Consider the following 22442-nt stretch of genomic DNA (forward strand, 5'->3'; position numbering starts at 1 on the left):
AAGTATTCCAATATTTATAGATATCTTTCACGAACATATTATGTGTAGTATAGGAAATACCTTGAGCAATATTATAGAGCACTGCTACATGATTATATTAATAAAGTATGAAACTAATCTGAAAATATACGTAAAAATTAAGATATTCATTGGAGGAGATATATATATATATATATATATATATATGTGGAGATCACAAAAATGTTTAAGCAGTAAATTATCTATTATATTAATAAGTCTTAATATTCAATGGAAACATATTTAAAACTTATGAGTAATCATGCCGTACACTAATTTTTTATAAATATATATATATGTAATAAATATTTTGTAATTTCCATATACATTTCCGGATTAGTTTTAAATTTTATCACTATAATCATGACAGTTATGTCTCGTTACATGTATTAATGTTTTACATATAATCACATACAATATGTAGATAAAACTATTTTATAATAAATGCTGGAATATTTATATGCGAGTGTATACGCAAATCGTATCGCATAATGAAAGAATAATTTGACGGTCGTATCGCGGGAAGAGCAAGTTAGCATAAAGGTCTTTTCTAGACCTTCAACTATAATTCCTTCGTTTATTCTGAAAACTTTTCTGTGCATGCTTTGGTTATTTTAATTTCATCGTGAATCATGTAAATGTGAGGAAATACGCAATACGGTCCTTGAGCAACTGCGTTATCAAAGCTTATTTTTGTATATTTTCGGATCGTCTTGCTTAAATCGCGAAAACGTATTTTTACAGATCCAAATTAAAATCTAATCCAAATTTTAAACACATTGATGGAAGCCAAAAGCAGCCTACTCACCGATCATCGAAATCACTGTGCCCACAGCTTCCTTCTCTTTTCATGTATGTCAAAGAAATGGAAAATTAAACTAGAAGATTGGCACGTGATCGAAAATTATGTTGCATGGTCGATGTTTGATTTCCATATTCCGGTGAACGTGTTACTAAACTTTTAATTGGCACAAAGTTGTTGGTGAAATTAAATATCATCATTAATTTTCAATATTATACAAGTTCGTACACTTATACAGCAATCCTCTCATGATGTTTATTAATGCTATATATTTTTATTAAATAATTGTATAAATAATATTTCATTAATTATTTTACATCCTCTAACAAGGCATTTTTCAAATGAAATCGATTCGTCGAAATAGTGCTTCAGTGATAAACTAAGCTTTAAATTTACTTATTTATGTTTCGATACGTTAAAGAAATATTTAAAAATCATATACGTTTAAATACGTTGCGAGATAAAGAAAGTTTTAAACGGAAACCGAAAAGTGAGTGTCCTAACGACAGTTAAAAGGAACTTATCAAACTTAAATTTGGAAAATAAAATTCTTAAACGAACATTTTTGGCAAAACGAACTATGTTATAAAAAAAAGAAACGAATCGAATAATGAACATGTAACCGATACTGGGTGGATTTCGATAAGTGTACTGAAATACGCCCACTTTCGACCGACGACATGCATCGTTTCTAACCATTCGATGCAGTCTTCTACGAACTTCAAAACGAGAAAGATCACGTGTAGCATCCGGCAAGAGATGCTATAATAAAAATTCGATCGCGTACGCTTCAAACCATCGTAGCGACATGGCTACGAGATCGCAATGGTTGCTGTTGACTTGGTTGGGATTCTGCGCGGCATGGATGGACGAAAGGTCTGGAGAACACAATTTCCGCCAGATCCGATCTTCATCCGAAAGGAAAAAAACTTTCTGCTCGTACCACATTGCATAAAACGTAATTTTTAACGCGTTCCAGGCCTGTGTTGGAATCTCGGGACGGAAATCTGTTCATTTCCTCCGCGAAGGACAAGAACATCACCCTGAAGATCTTGGGAGATGGCCACTTAAACGTGAACGAAATTAATTTGCTTGAAGTCGCGAACGCTGTATGGAGACACTATTTTCCTCAAGAACTGAACAGTGGTACGGATGATTTTCTCGTTAATGACGTAATTCGTCTCGTTTCTTTTTTTTAGGCGGTAAGCGCGACACGTTTAATCGAAAGATGGAGAATGGGATACCTGAGCGAAGTGGAATCGAATTTACAACGATTGATACAGGTTGTGGAGGGTCCCGAGGGTTTGGAGAAAAGAATAGCCATGATGAGAGGATTTGGAGAAGGAAATAGCATGTTGCAGCCGGGAGCTCAATCAGCAAATCGAGTAAGTATCTCTTGAAATAAGATTTTCTTTACGACGAATCATTTTGTTGAACTTAACCGATGTTTAATAATTAACACTTCGTTTAATTGATCACTTGCAGTCTACGCCTGGAATGAACTTAAGAATTCATATGATGGCTCGAGTATGTACAAAAGTTCCGACTAAATATTTTGCATGACGTATATTTAGCAGAGAATATTTAAATAACTGTTGAAATATGTCTAGGTAAAGCGAATAGAAGAAAAAGTAAAATCGATAGAATTGAAGCTGAAGACAAACGAATGTAGTAGCAATCCCTGTCTGAATGGTGGTACGTGTCAGGATCTTTACGAAGGATACCAGTGTCATTGTCCATCAAATTGGGAGGTAAATAGTAAAATATTAACGAAGTTAACTATTTCTTCTAAGTTTTCTATACAAATATTTATTTGCGTGCACGCCATAGGGTCCAAATTGCGTTGTGGATGTAAATGAGTGCGTCCGACTATTAGGAACAGATCTTGGATGCCAAAATGGAGCCACCTGCCATAATCTTCCAGGATCGTACAGGTTCTTAAACAGTTTGTTTCTCATGAGAAACTGTTACACCAGTGTTTTACGATATTCTACGTTTACTAACTTTATTTTACTTATTTTTCAGTTGCGATTGCACAGCAGGATGGTACGGTCTCCATTGCACGAAGAAGTCTTCCATTTGCAAACCGGAAAACTCCAACGAACTATGTGGTCACGGTGTCTGCGTTAGCAAAGAAGGTTCTCCACTTGGTTACACCTGTATTTGCGACCAAGTATATACCACGAAACATCTAATTTCATCTATCATAATTTCATCGTTTCCTGTATGCAATCGAAATTTTGTATTCTTTCAGGGTTGGCAATCCGAGGGTACTAATCCAGCTTGTATCAAAGACGTGGACGAATGCTCCGAAAACCATAGACCGTGTTCTGTGAATCCTTGGGTTGCTTGTCGAAATGCTCCCGGAACGTTCTTCTGCGATTCTTGTCCTCAAGGATACTCAGGGAATGGTTATTATTGTGCGGATATCGACGAATGTATGATCGACAACGGAGGTTGCAGCACAGCTCCCAGAGTTCAATGCATCAATACCATGGTAATTTAGAAAATTCATGCCAGTACCAGTAATAATATTTGTCAAATAAAGTACATATTGAGATATCGTATATATCAATGTACAGCGAGATAAATTGAAGAAATTTTTGAACGAGCTAGAATATACATGAATGTTAAACAGGGTTCAAGAATGTGCGGTCCCTGTCCCAGAGGATACAGCGGTGACGGTGTCACTTGTGTCTACGTTGGTAGCTGCGCCATCAACAACGGCGGCTGTCATCCGTTAGCCACATGCATCGAGAACCCAGCTCTCACGAGCGCCTACGTGATCTGTCGTTGTCCAGCCGGTATGGTGGGCGATGGACTTGGCCCGAACGGTTGTCAATCGACCGAGATATCTGCTCATTCACCTTGCGCTAGTAATCCTTGTGTGCACGGAAAGTGCACTATCCATGGCACCACCTACACTTGCATCTGTAATGCTGGATACACCGGTAAGAATATATTATTCTTAATTGCCATTTAGCCAACGATAAATAATATTTCGAATTATATCAGGGAGCACGTGTGACGTCAGAGATCCATGTGTACCGAATCCCTGTAAAAATAGCGGTGTCTGCGTGATTTCTAACGGCGTGCAAACCTGCGACTGTCCGTCGACGTACACTGGCAACAGATGCGAAACGCCACGGCAGACCTGCGGCGGTGTGTCCCGCAATCCCTTGGGACATCTCGAGTTCCCGATCGGTGGAAACGTTTATCAGCACGGACTGAGCTGTGCCTGGGTTCTAGTCACCAACAGTTCGCTCGTGTTGAACGTCACGTTCACCCGTTTTAACCTAGAACATTCGACCGACTGTAAATACGACTTTTTACAGGTATCACGTCGATCGATCTATATTTCCATTTATTTTCGTCATATTCTACTCGTATCGTCGATCAAGCCGTTAATTGGATGACGCGTTTCAGATACACGACGGCAGGAACGCCGGTAGTCAGATGATTGGCAGATTTTGCGGCAACACTTTCCCCCTCAAGAATGGAAATATCGTGTCCTCTCACAACTCTCTGTACTTTTGGTTCCATTCGGATAACAGCATATCCCACGACGGATTCGCGTTTGAATGGAATAGTATCGAGCCCGTTTGCGGAGGCACTTTGACGAATGATTACGGCACGATCAGTTCTCCCGGATCGCCAGGTAGATATCCGCCGAACAGAGACTGTTACTGGACGATTACCGTTAAATCCTCAAAGAGAATACAGATTCATTTCGGGCAATTGATGCTCGAGGAGCATCCATCCTGCGAAGCCGATTTCCTCGAGGTAAGTGTGATTTGTCGAGTCACTCTCCACGTTCATATAAATATATTCGTATTTCTGTCGATTGTTCACAGATCAGCACTATACATAACGAACGACTGGGGCTTTATTGTAATCACACTCATCCGCCGCCTCTTGTTGTGCCAGCTTCCAAAGCTGTAATTTATTTCCACTCTGACAGTGCTGGACAAGATGCTGGCTTCCAAATTCACTACTCTGCCATCGAAGGTAATTGAAATTTCAAGAATAAATTCGAACTTCTACTTCCTTCAAGTCATCCAAAATTATAAATCGCCATTTTTTCAGGCGTTCCTGGTTGTAACGACGTATATACCACTCCTACCGGTACCGTTAGTAGTCCTACGATCACAAATATTCGAGATATAGAATGCGAATGGAAAATCCAGACAGCTGTTGGTAAACGGATAGAAATTACCTGGCCTAAGTTAGAGCTCTCGGATACCGAATGTCGAATGCAAAAACTCGAGGTATCTTCTCTCCCAATCTTCACTTCCGAATTCTAAAATGAATTTTGTAAGATAGAAATATTTTGACATTATTCATTTTTTTATCAGATTTACGATGGAGATACCAGCGAATCTCCATTGCTCCAACGATACTGTGGTACTATGACTCCGCCCACGATAAAGTCGAGCACGAACGTGTTGCTGATTATTTTCACATCTAAAATGTACTCAGATGGCAGCTTCACCCTCTCCTATAACACAGTATGTGGCAAGCTATTCACAGACGATTCAGCAATTATCGAATCATCCATGACTGCAGACGGGATTGATACCGTTGACTGTGTCTACGAGATCAAGCAACCGCCTAACAAAAGAATCGTACTAAATATGCTCGAGATGAATATTAGTACTCAGCCGAGGATTCCATATAGAAGCCTGAGGCCGATTAGATTTCATCATTGGAATCACTGGAAAGTTTCCACTCTCAACTGGCCAGAGAGATACAACTGGCAGGATACATACAACTGGCCATTTGAAGACGACGCGATGCTTGGAGAAAACAGGCTACCCTCTTGTGTGACAAGTTTTCTCGATGTGTATGACGGCCCCAACGAGAACGCTCCGCGTCTCGCTCATCTTTGTAACGCTATCGTATCCTCCGACGGTTTAAACTTCTATTCCACACAAAATGTTATGTTGCTCAAGTATCAGTCCAAGGCTTGGGTCCATAGCCAAATCCACTTCCGGGCGAATTACACGACGATTACAAACAGTAAGTGGAATATTGCAGGAGGAAATATAAGAATACCGAGGAATTAAAGGAATTTTGTGCAGATGATAACGAAACTGCTGATCTTTGTGCAAATTTATACTTTTATAAAAATCGTTCAACGAATGAATCTAAATTATATAACTAAACACTATAACTGGATCAGTACTTTGAATATTTTACGTACTTTCGCATATTACGTGCATTTTTGCGCCCTCAAATTGCGCCGGAAAATGCGTGAAAATCCGTGATTTAATGGTAGTGCTTCGTTTAACGATTTCGAATTGGATATTTTCCAAAATAAACGAATAGCTTCTTTCTTAAATTTCTACTGGATTGCGAGTTATTCGATGAATTCCTAACACATGATTTATTCCAAAGGATGTGGAGGATTATACACAGAAACCAGCGGAACGATTCAGACGACCACCGAGTACGGTCACTACCGCAACGGCGAAACATGCATATGGACGATACAGGCCCCGCTAGGTTATGTTGTGCAACTCACCTGGTTGACATTCGATTTGGAAAGACAAATTCGTTGTCAACACGACTATGTCAAGGCATACGAAAATTACATGACCAACAAAGAGGAGATAGGAACGTATGTTTGAATTTTCATATGACGATCGGACGATTTGGAATTGTCAATAACGATGTTGTTCTTCAATTTCATAGCTTTTGTGGCGATACCAAACCGCCGATAATAATGACGCAAAGCAACGAATTGACTTTGATTTTCCGTTCCGATTCGACGATAACCCGCGAAGGATTTACTGCCACGTATCTCTTCCTCGACGCCAGGAAAAGTTGTGGTGGTCATTTCGTTAAGGTAACGGGCGTTATTCAATCGCCAAATTATCCGAAAAATTATCCAAACAGAAGGGAATGCACGTGGGTGATCGAAGCTCCAAGCAAGCAAAAGGTGATTCTCAATGTGACGCACTTCCATTTGGAAAATCATCCAAATTGCGATTTCGATTATCTAGAAATCAGGTAGACTTTAAACTTTGAATGCTCTAATATATACTCAAATGTCCTGAAAAGAAATTAATATAATAAACGATTTTCTTCACTTCTTATTAGGAACGGTGGCTATGCAACTTCTCCATTGATCGGAAAATTTTGTAAAACCGATGTCCCCGCGGAAATAATTAGTCAGACCAGTCAATTGTACCTGAAATTCGTGTCTGACCAAACGATATCGTTCAGCGGATTCCGTATAGAATGGGACAGCACGACCATAGGTACAAGATGAATTCTTTGAAAGATACAAAGTTTAACGATCGACTAAAGAATATTTCTGAGATCGAAAATCGTTTTCTTCGATGTTTCAGGCTGTGGTGGAACTATGAACGGCGTCACCGGCGACATCATATCTCCGAATTATCCTGAACCGTACATGCACCGAGCGGAATGTAAATGGACGATCGGGGTGGCGGCGGGCAGTTTGATACGGTTGCTAATAGTCGATCTGCAACTGGAGGAGCACACGAAGTGTAGATACGACTACATCGAGATATACGAAGGGAACAATCGTCGAAACGGCCAGAGATACTGTCAATATCCTTATCCAAAAATTATTATGTCGAAGAGTAACGTGCTAAACATAGAGTTCCGCTCCGACTTTACGAATTCTGGTCGCGGTTTCCATCTGAAATATGAAACAGGTGAGTCGCTTTCCTCGGCGATTGCGTTAAAATTTTATTGATTGATCCATCTGCATCGGTGCTCGACATCTGCCGATATACGTGTATTATGTATCAAATTGTTTCTTCCTACACGTTGCCAATTTTTTACTTGTATAGGTTCAGTGGTAAACTAATGGACCTTAATTATTCATTATGTAATTATTGGATGTATCTATATATAACAAAACGCATTCCTTTTACAGTATGCCAAAACACATTACACGGCTTCTACGGCGTGATAGAATCTCCCAATTTCCCGTACACGTACGAAAAGAATGCAAACTGCAGCTGGACGATTGACGCCCCTATAGGCAACAAGATCAACATCACCTTCTCTCATTTTGACCTCGAAGGGATGAGCTATACCAACTCGTGCGACTATGACTATCTGGAGGTGTACGAAGGTTACGACGGTGGTCCTCATACGCAGCTCGGGAAATTCTGTGATTCCAACGTCCTTCCACCCAAAATTCATTCGTCGGACCACCAAGTACACCTGAAATTCGTCACCGACGGTTTCCTCAATTCCAACGGATTCCGACTGGAATGGGTTGTCGATGGTTGCGGTGGACATCTGACAAGGCCCTTCGACTCGTTCACGTCACCCGGATATCCGTCCGCTTATCCCTCGAACGTCGACTGCGAATGGTTGATCGAGGTCGATTTCTCGCACAGCATCGAACTGACTCTCCACGATGTTGGTATCTTGAGATGAACGTTCTCCGACAGTCAACGACGAATAAAAATCTTTCGCGTATTTAATCTTGTTCTTTTAGATAAACACCGAGAAGCAGATGGACTGCTACTTCGACAAGGTCCAAATTTTCAGCGGCAAGGACGAGAGCGCACCGAAATTAGTCGAAATCTGCTACTCGCCTAAACCTGTAGTGTACACCAGCTTCGGGAACCAGATGTTCGTCAAGTTTCATTCCGACGTCACGTATGCGACCCGTGGATTTAACGCCAGTTACAAAAGCGTTCCCATCACCTGTGGTGGCAGATTTACCACCGATACAGGAATCATATTCTCCAAGAATTACCCGAAAAACTATCCGCATAGTCAAAATTGCAAGTGGTTGATACAAGTTGATCAAAATTACATCGTTAATATGACCTTCTTGGACTTCGATATCGAGGACAGTAGGAATTGCACCGACGATTATGTTCAGGTTATACATTAAATATTTGTTTGAAGTTGGAAAAACTAAATGGAACAAGGTGTAGAAAATTGTGACTTTTGTAACAGATATACGATGGGCCGACAACGGACTCGCCGTTGTTAGGCACCCACTGCGGAAACGAACTGCCACCCTCTTACGAATCAACCAGCAATGAGATGTTAGTTGTTATGAGAACAGACAGAATATTAGGGGCGAAAGGATTCCAAGCACGGTATCGTAAAGACTGCGGCGCTCGTATCATTGTACGCGATCAAGGGTACGTCGTTCCATATGCAACTTACACCACCGACGCTCTTTCCGATGGAAGCTGTACATGGATATTGGTTGCCGAAGATCTAGGTACAGTTCCGCCATATTAGTTTAGGTTTTTAACTAATCTATTTTGAAACGTGCAGAGAAAGAAGATGATAAGTCACGTTTCCCATTTTTTTTTTCTACAAGGGAACAGTTTTTAAATTCAGTTTTTAATTCAGTTGTCAATTAATCCTGTGTTACCAAAATTTTCTTACCATTTAGTTTTTATGATCTTTTCATAATTTATTGCAAGATAATAAAATAGTGATTCTCGATAGGTTTCTACGAAATTTTGTCAGTCTATCAGCTATTTTTAGTTCTAACTGATTCTTTCCATTTTCTGTTACAAAATATTAAAAGACTACTTTAGCAATTATGAATTATCAGATTTGTTCCCCTGTGACTTTCACGTAATAAGTATTCCAATTATTAATTCTTTTTTCTATTTTTTAAAACAGCCGATCATGTCACTGTGACATTCACGTATTTGGATCTAGACGTGGTAGACTGGACTCATTTAGAGGTGTTCGATGGCGAAGGTTTGGATGGGCCATCTCGAGGCCATTGGGATGCTGGTACTGACACTGTACCCTTGCCGATAACCAGCAACGGTAATGCACTTACCGTGCATGTGACCTCAAGCTACGAATTGTTAGCACGCTTTTCCTTCACCTATTCCGTATTAGATTCAGGTAAATGATGCGACCGCTTTTTTTTATCGTTTCTCATATCTTCTTGGCAAACTTTTCGATACTGAAAACGACTTATTACATTGAATATTTAATGTATACTGCATTCGTAGTAACTAATCTGTGAATTTTTATGCGGTTTTGTATGCACTGTGACGAGACACGATTATACATTTGATACCAATATAACGTTTGAAACCAATCTGGAAATGCATATGGAAGTTACAAGATATTTGCTACAAATAAAAAAAAATACATTTAGTTAAAAAGAAGTTAGTATGCAACATGAATAGTCACGTTAATATTTAGCGTTACAGATAGTTTCACTGAATTTTGCGACTTAATGTAACATATAATTGGTCGTTTAAATTTCATTTTCAGATTTGTTTCAAGCTTTTCCAATATAGATAGTTATGAAATGTCAAAATATTTTGTACGACGCATATAATATATTCGTTAAATGTGTCCACGAATGCTCGAATACTTTCGTGAGCTTCGATGCTAAACAGATCGATCAATTTCGTCAAATCGATAAATTTGAGTTTCCATTATCTAACTCAATCGAACGTTAAATCTTATTGATCGAACTGCAGCATGCGGCGGAACGTACAAGACGTATAAAGGAGGAATAGCCTCGCCGAACTACCCCGACAGTTACCCCTTAAACGCCGAGTGCATCTGGATCCTGGACAACTCGCCCGGAAATAGACTTCGCCTGAATTTCATCGACTTCGATCTGCAGCAAAGCGACGACTGTAACATGGATTATTTGGAGATACGAGAGGACAGTGGAATCGGGAAGCTGATCAATACTTTCTGCGGAACCAACGCAGAACCAGTCCAAACGTCGAAAAAATTATGGATCAAGTTCAAGAGCGACAACGAGGGCGCAGGGAAGGGGTTCAGAGCTCATTTCCAAGTGATAGGTGGAGACGAACTAAGCGGACCAGTAGGAACAATCACTTCTCCGCTTTATCCGATTCCTTATAAACAGAGCTACACCATGTGGAGAATCACAGTCGAATTTGGGTCGATAATTCGAATCGATATCACGGATATATATATTAACAATTTCGATACTGGCATCAACTCTCTCAAGGTATATATAAAAACATATATATTTCAAATATTTGATAGCAGGCGGAAAAGTGTTGCTCGGCATCATTCAAACACCTATACGATTCCAAAAGTACTGTTCCTCACAGTCCTTTTATCAGGAACCATCCTTGTCATCCTCAATCCGTCGCTTCATTGTTCTTCTAAGAACAATGTTTCTCCTTTTTAAAGGAATGCAACCGTAGGTCGCTTGCTATTCCTAAACTTTCATTCTAAGCGATCAAACTCTTGATATGCGATAGCTACAAGATTTCAAGTCACTAGCTATGGCACAACAACCCTTGGCCTCAACAATTTGAAAAATACATCATAACTAACACGTATAATTTTAAACGCGGAGGTTACTAGAGACTTTGAATCCATAACAACGACTAGGTGTTTTGAACAGGTGTACGATGGTTACGATTACAATGCGCCAGTTTTGTTGGAAATTCACAATTTTGATCAAGCTCAGTCCGTCACGTCCACTGGTAACGTAGTCAATATAGAATTTTCGATCGATGTCAGCCTTGTATTTCGACATGGTGGCTGGTTCTCCCTTAATTGGCTTCAAATACCAAGAAACATCGATGATGGCAATACGGAAAATGAAGCTGTTAAACGTAAGTTCGAAGATCGTTAATATCGTTGATTAAAACGTAACATTGTATCTTGCCACAGTGTCAGAGTGCAGTATGGAAGTGGCTCTACAGAACAGTAGTAGATACGATATCACGTCGCCCGGCTGGCCGCACGGCTATGCCGATAATCTTCGTTGCGTATGGATTTTCACTTCTCCACCTGGAACTCACTTGGTCTTTAGAATATTATACATGGATCTGGAAGAAAGCAACAACTGCGTGGCAGATTTTGTCACAGTTTACAACGGCAATGCCCTGACAGACGAGAGTAACGCGAATCTATTGCACAAATTATGCCTATCGAATTCTACGTCGATGGCAATAGAGGCGGATAACGTGATGACGGTGAAGTTCGAATCGGATAGCTACTTGAACGAAACGGGCTTCAGCGCATACGTCTACCAAGGTAAAAATATTTTCAAGTACTCTTGCATTCGAGGACATTATTCACGATATAGGGTGTTCATTGTCGATGTAACTCAGCTTGCGGTGGTAAGCTTTCTGGACCAAACGGAGTGATCGAGATCAATAATGTTACATCGAGGTTGCAGTCGCATAGTTGGGATATTTCGTGCGAGTGGGTGGTCACAGTGAGGCCTGGGCGAACGATAGAAGTGAACATCGTTGAGATGTCGATAAAAAATCCCAGTTCGACGTGCAGTAATAATTTTCTCATGGTAAATTTGCATTCAATATTAAATGTGTCAATGATAATCTTTTAATTCCTTCAAATACGTGATTAACTGTTTTTATAGTTGAAAAATGGCGGAGAGATTGCGTCACCTTTACTTGGAGCTGGAAAATACTGCGGTTTCGTGACACCAACCCCTCTTCAAACCACCGGAAATCGCCTATACGTAAAGGCGCACGGTATTCAGTCCAATATCAACTTTAAATTAACCTACAGGTGATCACGGCTATTTCTTTTACCCATTAATACGTTCCACACCTGTCAAGTCACATTTTCTGAAGAAATTTGATGAATTATTCAGCGAAGTGAGCATGAACTGCGGAGGTGAATTCTACCTGACGAGCAAGCAGAAGGAGTGGGAAATCGCCACCCCGAATTACCCGAACATCCCTCCAACATATTCCGAGTGCACGTGGACGGCAATAGCACCTGGCAGAGAAAGGATATTCATCCATTTCATCGAAAGATTCGATTTGAGTTCCTCCTTAAAGTGAGTCTTGGATGTACCAACAGTGAGCAGCTAACTTGCTATATTAAATCGTTCAAGTTCCGTGAACAGTAAGAGAGGAAACGGATTTCAGCTGTGAGAAGGAGTACGTTGAAATCAGGGATGGTGGAACGGGCAACTCCAGACTGTTAGGAAGATACTGTAAAGACATAGCTCCCAGCAGCATGGTCAGTACCGAAAATATGATGTACGTTCACTTTTACACGGACGTCCCCGAGCCCAAGAATGGTTTCAAAGCTGTGCTCTCTATCAAAGGTTAGATGATATGTAATATCGCAATTTACTTCGTTCTAAATATTTTACATTCGTGAATCAAAGTTATACATACAAATTCACACCTTTGAAATAATTTTCCAAAGTCTGCTGCTTTTCTTGTAGATTTATGCGGTGGGATCATCAGAGGTCTCAATGGCTTTATCTCATCACCGAATTATCCGTTGGGTTACGCGAAAAATCATAATTGCACTTGGCGAATAATCGCTCCAGCAGATCACACATTGAAGTTCACGTTCTTAGATATAAACTTACCTAACCGCCATACTTGCAAGGATTACGTGCAAATCCAGGAAGTGATGCCGGTGAATAAAACGAGTAAGTAGAAACAGACTTACAAGTTAGACCCAACGTGGATGAACCCTTCCTATGAACTTCCCCTTTTTTTTTACTTTTTATCAGGTGTCGAAATTGGCAAGTATTGCGGTTTCGTGAAACCCGAAGCCGTCGAAACGGCATCCAACGAAGCGATAGTGACGTTCATAAGCGATGATATCGAATACGTATCCTACCGGGGTTTCAATCTTAACTTTACCGCTAGTCAAGAAAGTGAGTACCAAATGAGAATCGAAATGGAAATGAAACGACAATAAATAATGTTTATTGCAGTCTGTGGAGGTGAAATCACTGACATGATGGGCACGATCAAGCCGAATGGTTATCCCAATATCGCAACGCGATCAAAGTACGCAATTGAAAATTTATGTTAAATTAAACCTTCCGTACTTTATCTACTCCTATTCTTTTGCAGATACTGTGACTGGAGAATTAAATTGCCGGTAGGATATTACGTAGTTGCTGAATTACAGGACTTGGATATCATGCCCGGAATTCAATCACGACTGGGTTACACAGTAACGGTAATTATCAACGACCTTACAATTTTTACCATTTTACCATTTCAACCGTTAACTGATCTTTTTTTCAGTTTTACAATGATTTCCGCTTCAAATCCAGGATAAAGACAATACGATCGAATTCAACAGATCGAATGATAATAAGCTCTAGCAATACCATGATGATCGGTTATTACTCGTCACCAGGCTATCGTGGTTTCAAATTGCGGTACCGTGCCGAACCGAATCCTCGTACGTTCGTGAAAGAAATATTCCTTTGATAGATCAAAAGTGCAATCGTCCGATGAACAATATTGTTATCCAAACTTTCAGCCTGCGGTGGAGTGATACAAGAAATCAAAGGTAATCTGTCACCACCAAAATATCGACCCTTCAACGAGTCGTCCTATTTCTGTCTCTGGAACATAGTAGCACCGAACAGTCTAATAAATAGCAGTCATCTTGGAGTGACATTGTCGATAAAGGTGGTTGGCCTAATTGGCGAAATTCGTGGATACGCCTTAACCAAATATTGCTTCCGGGACCGGGTCATCTCTTTGAGTGGTAAGATTGTCATTGTCAACCGAATCGTGTCTTTCTATCGCTAGACGATTTTTTAAAATCGAGGAAAATACGAAAGAATTGCTGTTGGTTTTTTTGAATTTAAAAGGTTTATTCGAAAAGTTTGTAGAAAAATTTCAAACGTTAAAAGTATCCTTTGCACGATTAGAACGAAAGTGAGACTTAAATACACGTTATATCACATACATTAAAATTCGACGAATGGTGGAACATATTTTTATTTTCCAAGGTATCGGTATGATTTGCGGCAACTTCTCGGAACCGGTGTATTTGAGAAGTCCCAAACTGATGAACGAGTTGACCGTAAGTCTCAAACGAAGGAAACACGATGGTGTTACATACATTTTGTACATAGCGTATATCTGTTTGAAATTTGTAGATAGTGAACGGTACTTTCGGTGCACCGATGCGCTTCACCCTCGAGTACGAATGGCAACCTTGCGGTGGCATTCTTAGCGGATTGACGCACGTGATACAGGCGCCTAAAAATATATCCTATCCTATTAATTGCGTCTGGCACGCAAATTATCCAGACAATGGAGAAATGATCAAGCTCCACTTCAACAGACTACACTTGGGTGGCTGTGACAAGAATTACATCAGTATCAGGTACTTTGGAAACAAATAACTTACTGCAAACCTCTGTAGATCTCTAGAACTAGCGACGGTTGAAATGTGAAATTTGAATCAAAGATATCAGTGCGAGAAACAAAGCTTTGTACACATACCTATATTTTATAAATAAAAGTCTCCGAAAATCCTCCAAAATACACCATAGTAAGTGTCTGTAGTAAGAAGAACTGGAGTTATTCCAAAGCATTCCGATACTTCTAGTTTCAAGATTACACGTCTTCCAAATTCTTCAATGTGCTTGTTTCTTAGGAACGGTGGTCCACTCTCGCCAGAGATCGGCAAATTCTGCGGTAACGAGCAACCTAATAACATCACCAGCATATCCAATCAGCTGTGGATCGAATATACAGCAGTAGAGGATCCCAGTGACTTCGAATTCGTCCTAGAACCAGAGAACGACGGATGTGGAGGCACACTTCATGGCAACAGTCGCGAAATATCATCCCCTAAGTAAATGAAAACACGATAACGCAAAATGAATCAGAGAAATATCTGATTGAGCGATTCATTCATACTCTTCGTGTATCTACAGGTTCCCGGCGAAATATCCCAACAACGCGGAGTGCATCTGGGAAATAATAGCGGACAACGGGTATCACGTCGGCCTGGTATTCGTTGATCGTTTCAATTTGGAGAGCAGCCCTAACTGCGAGAAGGATTACGTACAGGTGCGTGAGAAATTTGCATGGTAATGAAATTGTGTAATAGGTTTCCGTTTCATCCGGACGACGAACTCCGTCGACGCACCATGTTAGCATGAAAAGTAACGATAGTGTGTTATGTTTGGTCTTATTATTATCGTTGTCCAGCGTGGCAAGAAATGAAGCAGTCGATAGACACGAAACCAGTAGGGATATGACGTGTTGCAAACTCGAGATAGTCGAAGATTTTATCTTTCGAATATTTTGTCTGATGTAGATGTTCGACTGGGTGACAGACGCAAAGAATAAATCTTCCATAGGAATGTGGAAGGATCTTGGAAAAGTCTGCGGTAGAAACACGCCGTTGACATTCAATTCGACCAGCAATCGTATGAAAGTTATCTTCCATTCGAACGAGGCGATCCAGGGTGACGGATTCCGCGCCGTTTGGCAGGAGAACTGCGGTGGAGTTTTCGAAGCCACCTCTCACCGGAAGATTATCACATCGCCATCGTATCCGAACTTCTATCCGCCAAATTTCTTCTGTAATTATACTATCGTGGCGCCAGAAGAAAGCATAATAATCAGTTTCAAGGAATTCCAGATCGAACACAGTAAGCAGGAATAAATGCTACTAAGAGAACGTGACAGATATCACTGAAATTCATCATTTGGTGATTCCGTTAATCATAGGTCGCAAGGACTGTAACCTCGACAATGTGACGATTTCATACGAGGACACGTATGTAATGGAGGAGAATGTTTATTGCGGAGAGAATAAGCCACCCTTAATAAAGGCGACAAGCAAAGCAGAGATCATCTTTAGAACCGATAGATTCATTCAACGAAGCGGTTTTCTATTCGAATATCATCTCAATGGTACTCATGGCCACATATCATAAACAATACTGTCAAAAAATTACGAAACTTTCAATAGAATTTGTCTTTTAACGATGTCTTTTTTTCTTTCTATCTCGAAAGACTGTGGCGGAACGATAACAGAGCCTGGAGACATTAAACTCTTAACACGCGATGGCATATACCTCGGAGGGACGGACTGTGTCTGGAAAATCCAAGCACCTTCAGACAAGAGTATCGTTCTCCGTTTCGAAAGTTTCGTACTCGAGTCCAGCTACAGGTATCTTATCCGATATTCAAGTTCGAAGGAATTATAGTGACAGTGGTATTTTACGATAACACTATAAATCTTGCAGCTGTTTATACGATGTCGTGACAATCTACGAGGGCCTGGAGGAAAACGATCAGAATAGACTAGCTAAACTGTGCGGAGATCTGTCGGAACATTTGCCAGTCATAAAGTCTAACTCAAGTTCCATGCGGGTTTTGTTCCACGCGGATTACAGCCGCCACTATTCTGGTTTCACCGCAAAGGTAACTTCTACGTAGTTTATAATTAGAATTTCCAGCCTTTTTAATCGTATTACAAGCCATTTTCTTCTAGAATCGCTTAATCTTCAAATCGTTTCGTTATCTCAGGTACTTTTTGTGAAAAGTGTCGCAGCAGGTTGCGGCGGAGTCGTTCATTTGCTTACTTCTCATAGTCAGACATTCAAGACACAGAAAGATTCGACGTACGATAGCCTGGAAGACTGTCACTGGAACGTGATAACATCAGTGGGAAAAATTATCAAATTTACTATCAACAGCATGGATATCAAGAATAAAACTATCAATAAAAATGCCACTATCGACAATGAATGTACTGGCGATTTTCTTGAGGTAAAATTTTCCCATCTGCTGATAACTTTTGTATTGTTATGTCTTTAACTTCTTGTTACGTCGTTTAGGTTCGCGACGGCGCCGGACCTTTTAGCCAGCTTTTAGGAAAATTCTGTGGCAACCAACCTCCGCTTCCTATATTATCCGGTTCCAACACTCTTTGGATACGATTCGTCAGCGATGGTACGCTCGAAGGAGCTGGCGTCGAGGGCACCTTTGACACATTAGATGGTGAAATCAATTAAATATCGACTAATTAACGAGAAAATGCTCGATGCTTAACGGTTGTTCGATTTTTCCAGCGTTATGTGCCTATGCCGCCCCAATAGCGAACAACTCGAGACTTATACTGACTTCGCCGAATTATCCGAATAATTACGAACCGAATACAAGGTGTCATTGGACAATAAGTTCCGAAGACCTATACACCGAAAGATTAAGGATACAATTTTTAGACTTCGATTTGGCTGACTCCCACCAGTGCGAAGATGACTATGTTGAAATCATAGACGGCAGGGTATGTTGCTTAACGTATGACTTATCCAGTTCAGAAATATCGTTATCGTATCATCATGAAACGATGTTCATACAGAATCGAAAGTACATCGAGGAGGGCTACGGCGAGAACTTCGTTTGGAATGGAAACATGCTGACAGAAATTTATGATTCGGTAATGAAACTTATCTTTTAATACCTATAACATTTACAAATTTTATATGTATATTTGTATACTGTTGTTTCCAAATTATTATTTAATATTGTCAAATTTGTATGGTTTAATAAATTATAGGGCGGTTTTTCGCCATCCACTTCGTACAAATACTGTGGCAACAATTTGCCTCATGATTTCTATAGGTAGGTAACGAGTTGTCAAACAGAATCCAAACGTACAAAATTTGAGCATAAAAAGTTAAATTTCCTTGTCGATACAGTTACAGCACCGAACTGCACGTGACGTTCAAAGGTTCTAGCACTGGTCACAAAGGTTTTAAACTCGAATATGGAAAGTCGACGTGCGATCGGAATTTCACCGCGGAACAAGGTCGAATCGTGCACGAAGGTATCACTGATTGTTGGATCACGATAACAGCGCCTAAAAACCGCACGATCTCTTTATATTTTAACCAATTCTCGCTCTACGACCCGGACGAGTGCACCAAGAGCTCCTTACAAGCAAGTGTTCTAATCGCGTTTCTATTTATACATCCTTTGACAAAGATTCTGTTTCTACTTGGTCATGTTGCGTTCACTTAGGTGTTCGATGGTGATTTGACTGGTAAATTGGTAGCGTCGTTGTGCTCTATGGATGTGCCCAGTCCTATTTTCAGTACCGGAAACAAGCTGAGTTTACATTCTCGATCCGAATGGTCATCTAGCTTTGAGTTCTACGACATCACATATACCACTACGGACGCAGGTGAGAACAGAGTGTGTTCGATATTAATACTGAAAATCAGTACGTTGTTTGAGAATTGCTGCGTGAGCGTGTTAGGAAATAGATAAAGATTTTGTAGGAGGTGGGAAGCATCGTGCGTGGGAAGGGCAAATAGGAATGAAACAAGTGAAAACAGTGGGAAATGGTGTATAATTCTGTGAGGAAATCACGCGCCGTAAAATAATTATTTGTTGTATGCAACAATTAATCACATACAGGTCGTGGCTGCGGTGGTCGTATATTTAATTACGCCGGATCGTTTACGTCACCCATGTACCCCAACGAATATCGCAATAACACGGTGTGTGTCTGGGACATTACCGTGCCAAATGGCCTGAAAGCCGCCTTGACTTTCCCAGTACTCGACATCGGCACGAAAAAGAGCTGCTCTTACGATTACAACGTTGTGAAAATCTACGATATCACATCGACTGGAGAGGAAGTTCTTTCCACTACTTACTGTGGAGGGGTAATTCGATATCAGAATATAAGACCAATTGCTGAGTCTATTTGAAGAGCAAGGTGATAATGATGTTTTTATCGAATTCTTATTTGTCTTTGCAGGATGATCCGGCACCGTTCGTGGCCAGCAGCAATCGGGTGATCGTGAAATTTATTTCATCGGTGAACAATATTGGAACCGGTTGGAGAGCGAATTTCGATGGCCGAGAGGATTAAGAGAAGAGACGTTTGAGTGCAAACATCAGAGAACGATTTATAAATATATTTATTCTATCAAAGTGTATGTATATTTCGCATGTTAACAATGCAGTATATTTATGGTAGCGCGCTTTGAAAAGGTAAACGAATTAAGGCGATTGTCCGACAACTATTATTTGTAAATAACGTAATGTTTGTGCGATGTGGGTAGAGATGAAATAAATCAGATTTCGTACAACGTTTCGTGTTGTTATTGGTCGATAATTCATTATGATATCGTATTGGCTAGAACCAATACCGCCGAGCATTGTTGACTCGTGCGAAATTAATTCAACGATCTTCTCAATATCCTATCGATAAATCATGAATAATATAATATGATATTTTCGAATGTGTTCGTGTTTAACTATTCAAACGTCACGCTTCGTTGCATTCATCCGCGCAATTCTCGTTCGTATCATTGTCCTCCGCTTCTTCAAGTTCCGCCACCGAACAGCTTTTCGTCTTTCCGTTCGCTTCCTCTATCTTCGGATCTTCTTCCACAACTGGCAGAGTTTCCGTATCTAGTTCTTCGTCATTTTGTATCTCTCGCTTCTTCCTGTTCTTTTCGCGTTTGTTCTTCTCAGCTTTCTTCTTGTCTTTTTTCGACACCGACTTCGCTTTAGTCTCCTCTTCTTCCACTTCCAACGGTGCTTCCTCTATTTCCTCCATCTTCGTTTGTTTTTCTTTCTTCTGGACCTTCTTCTTCTTACCTTCCTTCGTTACCTTCTCGGACTTGTCCAGATTTTCACTTTCCACTTTCCGCTTTGACTTCTTTTCATTTTTCAAGTTGTTTTGTTCTTCCACTTTTTTATCTTTCAATTTCTTATCTTTCAACCTCTTGGAATCTTTCTGGTGCACTTCTTGAGACTCACCAGAATATTTAGTTTTCTTCTTAGACTCGTGCTTCGAATTGGTTCGAGGGTCGGCGTTTTCTTTCCCTTTCAGTTTCTTATTCTTTGACTTGTGTCCCTTTTCTGATTCCTCATTTTCAACAACGTTTTCAGAGTAGCTCTCCGCGTTCTTTTCCTCCGACGCGCTGTTCTTCCTCTTCCTCGGCTGTAAGTTCTTGCCCTCTCCATCCTTCCATTTTCCTTCCCTAAAATAACGAAAATCAGCATCGTAGCAGAACTTAGTCACGGGGAAATGATGCAGAAGCAATGTCCGTCACCCGTGACCAGATAAAAGCTACCGAGGGCAAAGCGATTATTGCGTAACTGACGCCACGACGCATACAATCCGGTGCATCATACTACGCTTTTTCAAACTCACTTCGAATACGCTACATCCTTCTTTTTCCTTTCGTGTCCTTTCTTCGACTCCACTTCCTTGCCAGGCTTCTTCGCCAACGCATCGGAGACGAGCACCGTGACAATCAACAAAATAGTAAATAGTACCCAGATCCTGAACAAACGTTCCACGAATTAAAATGATCGCTTTCTAACGTTAACGCGGCCAAACCGCGTGAAAACTAAAATATTCTCCTCACCGCATATCTGCTCCGCGTTTGAATCGCTCTTGATCCTCTAATGATACGTATCGAGTCTGGAGATCGCGTACGACCGAAATCAAGATTCAGCGCAATACTGACTGCTGTTCGTCGGTCCTCTTATATCTTATACTGTGTCTTCATTCATATCTCGATAAACACGCTTGCCTCACAGCTCGATGATCGGGCAGTTCGTGAATGGCTCTTACGGTATCGGTCTCGATATCAGTGTAAAATCTATCGGCAATACGTGGACGAATAATTGCGATCTAAATTCGTAACGCGGAAAGTTCGAAGTTCGAATATGTAACTCTTCCTCGCTTCAACGTATCGTGCGTTCTTGACCTAGAACAGCCTGCGCCTGAAATAGCAAAACCGACTATTCACATCCTACGCACGAATCTTCTATCCTTGATATCTTCGCGAATTTTCCACATTTTTCTCGTCCTGTTTCCGACATTTCGCTTAACCGCTATCGTTTCACTACCACCGCGAAACAAAATATTTAGGTCGGTTCATATCTAATCTTCGTGCTAACGGTCTCTGACGTCAGGGACCACTCAAGGAAGCTCTACATTGTGACAAACAAGCATTCGTGTCACAGGTAATTTTCAATATTACGCGACTTATACCATTCACGTCTTTTGTTTGGATCCAGTTACTCTTATCGAGTTATAACGACACTGGATTAGAGGTCCAGGATGCAGCTTCTAGACACAGATTTTCGCTCATCACGCGATTGTTCTTCCGCCTGCTTCCATAGGTGGTAATATAAACAAACTGAGGTGAGATTGATCCAATTGTGATTCCTCCGAGTAGCCAAATTTCACGACTGCGTCGTATTACGATGGTACGATATCTTTGGTAGATTAAACGCGAATTCGGGTGTGGCAATCGGGAATTGATTTTCGTTGAATAAATTCCACGTTATGTGTATTAAGTACTCTAGGAGCGAGAAACTGAAGAGCTAAAAGCTAATTTAAATATAAATTGGAGAATGTGTTGTTGACTATTTTTAACACGTATATCTATTTTTCAAATTGTGAAAAATCGTGAAGCCATATTTTTGTTTATTAAAAGACGCAAATACCCATTTTACGAGGATCCATAAATCTCGCCAGTTTTCGTTGATCGGTTTTTAGTAACAAACGAGTTACCGAACTATTTACTTTCTGCAATACGATATCTATTCTCAATGAATACCTCCAGCAAATATCGTCGCGATATCTTGAGCACATAAAGGCCTTTTTTTCGTTTTTTGTCATATTCACCAGGTCGTTTACATTACTCTTATCATTCGATTGCTTTTTTTTTTTAGAAAAAGGTCCATTTTTTTCGAAGCTATCAACGTCAACATGTATTTGAAGACTTCGTTTATTATCCGATTTATCTTAGGATCAGAGTGCGATAATTCCATATGACGCAAACAATTGTTGATATTAATTGACTCAACGACAAAAATTATACAGAATTTACGTAAATAGAATT

General features: G+C 40.4%; 2 protein-coding genes across 2 annotated transcripts; one reads left to right on the forward strand and one right to left on the reverse strand.

Moving 5' to 3' along the window:
- Positions 1-1628: 1628 nt before the first annotated feature.
- On the forward strand, positions 1629-19756 carry LOC126868126 (cubilin). Its single transcript, XM_050623347.1, has 52 exons — positions 1629-1696; positions 1800-1929; positions 2020-2205; positions 2306-2347; positions 2431-2571; positions 2651-2754; positions 2846-2993; positions 3075-3317; positions 3459-3771; positions 3836-4155; positions 4247-4603; positions 4675-4828; positions 4907-5088; positions 5176-5839; positions 6218-6440; positions 6515-6832; positions 6923-7083; positions 7174-7506; positions 7731-8224; positions 8304-8696; positions 8774-9047; positions 9461-9694; positions 10285-10790; positions 11196-11409; positions 11468-11833; positions 11911-12104; positions 12183-12334; positions 12420-12608; positions 12700-12881; positions 13005-13217; positions 13302-13448; positions 13509-13584; positions 13651-13759; positions 13828-13987; positions 14069-14299; positions 14547-14620; positions 14697-14926; positions 15200-15400; positions 15483-15618; positions 15869-16205; positions 16285-16470; positions 16573-16729; positions 16806-16983; positions 17089-17331; positions 17400-17562; positions 17634-17848; positions 17924-18001; positions 18122-18186; positions 18264-18504; positions 18586-18748; positions 18985-19235; positions 19331-19756. Exons 1-52 carry the CDS (start codon positions 1629-1631, stop codon positions 19442-19444), a joined length of 11253 nt encoding a protein of 3750 aa, XP_050479304.1. The 3' UTR covers positions 19445-19756.
- LOC126867971 (uncharacterized) lies at positions 19476-22371 on the reverse strand. Its single transcript, XM_050623069.1, has 3 exons — positions 20955-22371; positions 20738-20869; positions 19476-20564 (listed from the first exon to the last, which is right to left on the reverse strand). Exons 1-3 carry the CDS (start codon positions 20957-20959, stop codon positions 19844-19846), a joined length of 858 nt encoding a protein of 285 aa, XP_050479026.1. The 5' UTR covers positions 20960-22371; the 3' UTR covers positions 19476-19843.
- Between the last annotated feature and the right edge of the window lie 71 nt (positions 22372-22442).

This window comes from Bombus huntii, chromosome 7 (genome assembly GCF_024542735.1).
Source record: "Bombus huntii isolate Logan2020A chromosome 7, iyBomHunt1.1, whole genome shotgun sequence".
NCBI lineage: Eukaryota > Metazoa > Arthropoda > Insecta > Hymenoptera > Apidae > Bombus > Bombus huntii.